The sequence below is a fragment of the Eublepharis macularius genome, chromosome 18 (assembly GCF_028583425.1).
Source record: "Eublepharis macularius isolate TG4126 chromosome 18, MPM_Emac_v1.0, whole genome shotgun sequence".
Taxonomy (NCBI): Eukaryota; Metazoa; Chordata; class Lepidosauria; order Squamata; family Eublepharidae; genus Eublepharis; species Eublepharis macularius.
The window spans coordinates 21,567,189-21,573,188 of record NC_072807.1 but is presented as its reverse complement, the minus strand read 5'-3'; the positions used below and the strand labels follow the sequence as shown (position 1 = coordinate 21,573,188).

At 51.2% G+C, this 6,000-nt stretch overlaps 1 protein-coding gene across 1 annotated transcript in view; it reads left to right on the top strand.

Annotated features, from left to right (window-relative positions):
• Nucleotides 1-390: 390 nt before the first annotated feature.
• CHSY1 (chondroitin sulfate synthase 1) overlaps nucleotides 391-6,000 on the top strand; it is a 95,144-nt gene continuing 89,534 nt past the window's right edge. The window contains exon 1 of the mRNA XM_055003109.1: nucleotides 391-845. Coding sequence (XP_054859084.1) covers nucleotides 529-845 — 317 coding nt within the window. The 5' untranslated portion in view covers nucleotides 391-528. The remainder of the gene's footprint in view (nucleotides 846-6,000) is intronic.

Here is a 6,000-nt window from a genome sequence, read left to right as displayed (position 1 = left end):
CGGAGGCGGAGGCGCCCGAACAAAGCCCGGCGGCGGGAGCTGCGCGAAGGGGTCCCCCCATGGCCGCCCAGAGGCTGCGCCGCCCCTGCCCGCCGCGGGAGCCCAGCCTGGCCGGCTAGCGGGGAGCAGAGCCGGGGGCGCGGGGCGCTCGCGGGCGGGCAGGCGGGGGCGGGCCTGCCGGAGGCCGGGCCGGGCGAGGGGCGCGGATCGCGCTGGCCTGGGGGGTCCCCCGGAGCACAAAGCCGAGAGGTCTTAGGGGGGGCGCAGGCGAGGCGATGGGCGCTGCAGTGGGGCGGAGGAGGAGGCGTTGAGGCGGCTGGAGCAGCGGGCAAGGGGGCGAGCCGGGGCTTCGGGGCTGGGGGGCGGCTGGTTTGCAGGCTGGGGGTTTAAATCGCCCAGGCAGGGCCGGGCCGGCCACCCCTGGCGCCTTTGGGGCAGGGGCGTGCTTGCAGCCAGCGCAGAGATCCGACACCGCCGGGGCGCATCACTTTTGGGGGGCCTGGGGGGCGCTGAGGCAGAGGCTGGGGAATGGCTGGCAGAAGCCGCCGCTCCTGGCTCAGCGTGTTGCTAGGTCTGGTGCTGGGCTTCATCCTGGCCTCCCGGCTCATCCTGCCCCGAGCCTCGGAGCTGAAGAAAGCCGGCCCCCACCGGCACAAGGCCAGCCTGGAAGGGTGCCGGGGGAAGCTGGCCGGGGGGCTGCTGCGCAGGGACTCTCCGGGGGGCTTGCTGTGGCCCCACGAGCCCCCCCAGCACCACGGCCAGGGCCCGCCGGCCAAGAACTTCCTCTTCGTGGGTGTCATGACTGCTCAGAAATACCTGCAGAGTCGGGCTGTGGCCGTCTACAGGTGAGGAGCTTCCTCCAGGAGCCCCCTTCCTGCCCGGGTGGGTGGGGGTCACATTCGTTGCTGCCCTGCCTTCTGTCCAACCTGCATCTCACACACTCAGCCTGCCTCGCAGGGTTGTTGTGTGGATCAAACGGAGGATGTAGCTTTGGGGTCCTCATTGGTGAGAAAGGCGGGGGTATAGGTAAAGTAAATACACCGTTTCCTTAGTCCCACAGCATTCAGGCTAGGAAGTGGCTCCTCTGGCACCCTGCATCTTCATTTCTTTCCATAGGATGCCATGTGAAAAAAAATAATTCTGCATTCTGTAGGGTGCACTGGAAGTTGCGTGGCTCATTCCAGCTCCTCGATGCAGCTGTTCTACTCCTGGCCCTTATTCCTCTCTGGATATGTGGCAGCCCCTGTTGCTTTAAATCATGCTTCAAACCCCACCCCTCCCCAGCTTTCTTTGAATGCTAATTCTTTGTGTGTTAAAGGCTCAACATAGCCTCTCTCACTGGGGATGGCTCTGAGATCTGCTTGCAGGGGGAGAAGAGGTCCCCGCAATATGCACAGCGAGCGTTTCCATCTGCCGAGATGAAGTTGCTTCGAGGTTTGCACTGGCGAGGAAGGGAGTCTGCTCCGATTCCTCAAACCTGCTTTGTAATTCCGGGGGAGTCTTGCTGCTTCTGAGCCCTGACAGATGGAGAACTGCGAGGTCTGAGAAGGCCTCCCCTCCGTCCTGATGGACGGCCAGGCTGTAGGATTGGGTCTCCCTGCCTTCCAGTTGAAACTCTGCCAATTGGATTGAAACTCAAAAAGGAGGGATTTTATCTATAAATGTCAGGACTCAAGGAAGGCTGGCTGGCTGGATGAATGGAGGGGAGGTTTTCAAGAAGGTGCAATTCTTTGACCCTGCTTCCAGTTTTCGAGGACAGCCGTCTTTGGCCTAAAGATTGAAATCTAGCAGTTTTCTTAGCTTGCAAGAAATATTAGTCCCGGAAGGACTAAAGCCTTCAAGCTTGTGCTCTTCATAGGCCCCTGTGTTAATCCGCGTTTTCCTGCTGTCTGAATGGGGTTTCTTCTCCCCTGCTTCTTTCACTTTGCCGCCATCTCCGCTTTAAGACAGATGCCAGAGAGAACAACTGAAAAGTGGCTTAGGTGGGAAGTGATGAAACAGGCGAGGCGCACAATAACCTGGGGGGAAGAAATTCTTAACATAATGGCTGTTCCGCAAATAGTAAGTGAGGCGCTGGCAGGAGCGTGACCCGTCTTTTAGGTTGACTTTTTCTCTCTCTGTAAAATGCAAAATTTATCAAGCTCTTTTGTTTGAGAACACGTAGATCCATATGGGTATATACGCCACAATTCTCCTGCTTTTACCTTACCTAGAAGCCTGTCAAGATTTCAGGAGGAATGGCTGCGTTCAAAGCCACCCCCCAACCCCATATACCCCTCCCAGCACCTATGTGCATTTCCAGAACAGAAAACTTGGCTGGACTTCTGCAGCAATGCTCCGTGAGGTTATTAATAAATTAAGAACTTAAGAAGAGCCCTGCTGGATTAAACCAGTGGCCTATCTAGTCCAGCATCCTGCTCACGCAGTGGCCAGCCGGTTACTCTGAGGGCAAACAATAGGGCAGTGAGGGTGAGGCCTTCCCTTCTGGTTGGATCTTAACTGTGGTGTTCAGAGATCTATTGCCTCTGAATGTGGTTCTTCTTTTTAGTCAACGTGGCCGGTAGCTACTGGCGGACCTCTCCACCATTAATGTGTCTTACCTCCTTTTGAATCCATCTGTGGTTGTGTCCATCACTTCATCTTCCGGCAGTGAATCCCACACCTGCTTTCCTTTTCCCTTCGGCCCACATATCACACTCCAAGGGGTGCTTATTGGTGGCCTCTTAGGTTAGCGTCTTCTTCACGGAGGGTGTCACATTGATTTTCCTGGTAGGAATGAATGTCAACCATTCATTTATATGGGATAATGTGAAATTGTGTCCTTGAATGGGGGAGGGTGCAGGCTGAATCTGTCCGCTGCTCGTGGTGGCTCTGTCCATGAATATCTCAAGATTACCTCTGTATAGCTTTATGTTAGAGTCTGTTTCTTGGGAACTCCAGAATGGCATTTTAAAACTGGTTCTCCCATGTGGTTTTGCTGTGTCTTGGATGGCCCAGGCTAGCCTGGTCTTTTGGGATCTCAAAACCTAAGCAAGGGTCAACCCTGGTTAGTACTTGGAAGGGAGGGCCACCAGGAAGTCCAGGGTTGCTGGATGGCCCAGGCTGGCCTGATCTTATCAGATCTGAGAAGTTAAACCGGATGAGTCCTGGTTAGTACTTGGACCACCAAGGAAGTCCAGGGTCGCTCACAGAGGCAGGCAACGTCAAATTATTTCTGTTCATCTCATGCCTTGAAAATTCTGTGAGTGTTGCAATAAGTTGGCAGCGACTTGGTGATACTTTATGCACATTTTTAAAACATTTTTTAAAAGGCCCATTTAGCAACCTATCGATTCTTCCAGCAGGGAGCAGTTCGGCTAGAATCTTTGCCCCTGGTGTGCTAGTTTTCTTATTTCAGGGGGTTGGTTTTACAAGGAGCCTGAAAAGGCCAAGGCCCCCCACCTGCTGTTGGAATTGGTATAGCTCGGTGCCCTGCTGCCTTATTTTTTGCTGAATCTATACCAGGACTGAGACACTGGGAAGCCTTCAGACCGCATCCATCATAGTTCTGGACTGTGATTGCTGTGTCATAGAAACACTTGTGACTCTTGGAGGCAGTTGCATGCTGTAGCAGTAACCCCCCCTCAAATCCCCCTTAATCTTGTTTGTGTGATCAGCTCTTGATGCAAAGCTTCTTTGTTTTCTTTCCAAAGGATGCCAGCTTTACATATCCCCCCCTCCATACACACACACACACACCTCTTTTCTACATCAGTGAATATGTATTTTTAAGAAATGGGTGAGAGAGATTGTCACTCATTTTGAAAGGGCAAACGGAAGGTTTTCTTAACAAAAAACATCCTTCGCAATACAGCCCAAGCTGTAGTTCCTGTTTCCATGAACGAAAACAGACGACACCCCAGGTACTTTTCTAGGGATTACAGCACACACGTTTGTGTCTCTCTAATATTTATCCCACTCTTCTTTCAAGAGGCTCAGAGAAGCGTTCTGTCCTCCGTTTCATCCTAGCACCCGCCTTGTGAAATCGGCTAGAGCCAGTGTGGAAAGTGGTTCAGAGTGTCACACTAGGATATCGGAGACCCAGGTTTGAATTCCTGCTGTGCCATGGGCCGGTCAGACACTCTCAGCCTAACCTACCTCACAGAATTGTTGTGAGGGGGTGTGATTGTCCCAGGGCCACCCAGCAAGCTTCCGTGGCAGAGTGGGGATTCGAACCTGGGTCTTCCAGATCTTTTCCCAACATTCCAACAATGACACTGCAATGGATCATGCCGGGTGTTTGGCAGGCCTCAGTTTGCCCTGAATGTCTAGCGTTCAAAGGTTTATAGCCTCTAAATGTGGAGGTTCCATTTAGCTGTCTGATTCCGCACACGTTGGATAATGCACTTTCAATGCACTTTATCAATCGTTTGAGGTGGATTTTTTGTTCCACGCACAAAAAATCTGTTCCAAATGATCTATAATGAGGATTGGAAGTGCATTATCCAACGTGTGCGGAATCACTCATAGTTAATGGCCATGGATCTATCCTCGTTTCCCCTCCAATCTTTTTTACCAATATCTAAGACAGTTGCCATATGTTGCAGAAAAAAACCCCATGCATTCGTTAAACATTTTGCAGAACAATGCCTCCGTTTCTTTCTCCTGAAGCTACTGCCAGCCAGATAAAGTGTGTGACTCCAAGCTGATTTTTTAAAAAAAATTTTGAGAGAGAGAGAAAGAGATTTTCTTCCTTCTTCTCAGGTGCTGGCTGCTTTTAAAAAACCTGCAACTTGGCAAGCTCAGATGTGGGCAGACTGATGGCCCAGCCAGGCTTCTAGTGTTATCAGGAAGGCAATGTTGGCAGGTGAGAGATCACCGAGTCTGTGCTGTATTGCCAAATGCACTGGCCAGAGTCTTAAGAGAATATTCTCTGGCAACTGGAAAGAAAAACCCAAGAATGCTAGGTCAAGGTGCAGGTATAAAAGCAGGTATCAAAAACTCTTGCTCTGAATAAGATGTGGTAAGGATTGCAGTAACTGGTAGCCAAAAGAAAGCATCTCTGATTAACTGTTGACACAGAATCTCCCAAATCTCTTGTTCTTCCCCTGTATAACCATTGGTTCTCCTTACCAGAGATTCTAACAAAGGGCTCGTGAACCCTGTTTCTCTCTAGCATGAATACAGGCTTTGGCAAAGACCTTCCTATATGCCCCTCAGTCGCTTGCACCCATGAGTGAGCCAAGCCACTTGTGAATAAGAGTGAATAGTGCAAGGCAGAGCTCTGCCAAAGCCTCTGTTTATCTTGCCGAGGATTAAAGAACTCTTTGCTCAGGCAGGTAGGTGGGGAACGTCTTGTTGATGCTTCGACTTTTGCTAGGTTCAAAGCATTGCCTAAAAAGCATTGCCCTGATAAACACTGCCTGCCGACTGTGAGGCTATAATGAAGAAGGATCCCACCCGATCGCTCTGGAAGCTAGCATTTCGGCAAATCAATAGGAAGAAACAGGAGTTGAAAACGCTGCTGTAGCCGGAGTTCATAGGGAGTCAGTGGGCTGAATGAGGCTAAGATGCAGATGTACCCTGGCAAGAAACCCCACCATTGTGCCAGTCCGCTTGGTCAGCCAGAAGGCCCTCAGTTCGAATCTTGACTTGGCCATGAACTCATGAGGTTGCCTGAGCCGTTTTCTCTTCTCGGCCTCCTTTCTGTCAGCAGGGGACCACAAAGCTTGACTACCCATGCTGGGCAGTTGTAAAGTTCCAGAGTGGAGAGCCATTTGTTTGCAGCTAAAACCTAAACAGGAGCCTTGTGGCATTGCTAAAGACTACCAGATTGATCGCATCAGATGCACTGGGCGGATCGCAGCCCCATAAACCTGTTAGTGTTTTAAGAGTTCCCAGGACTCCCTTTGGTATATAGTGTTTGTAAGAGTCTCTGAGATAACTATATATATATACGAAGCCTTTTGAACCCTCCAAAAGTAAGAAATGCCAAATGTTGTTATGATTTTTATCCTGGGA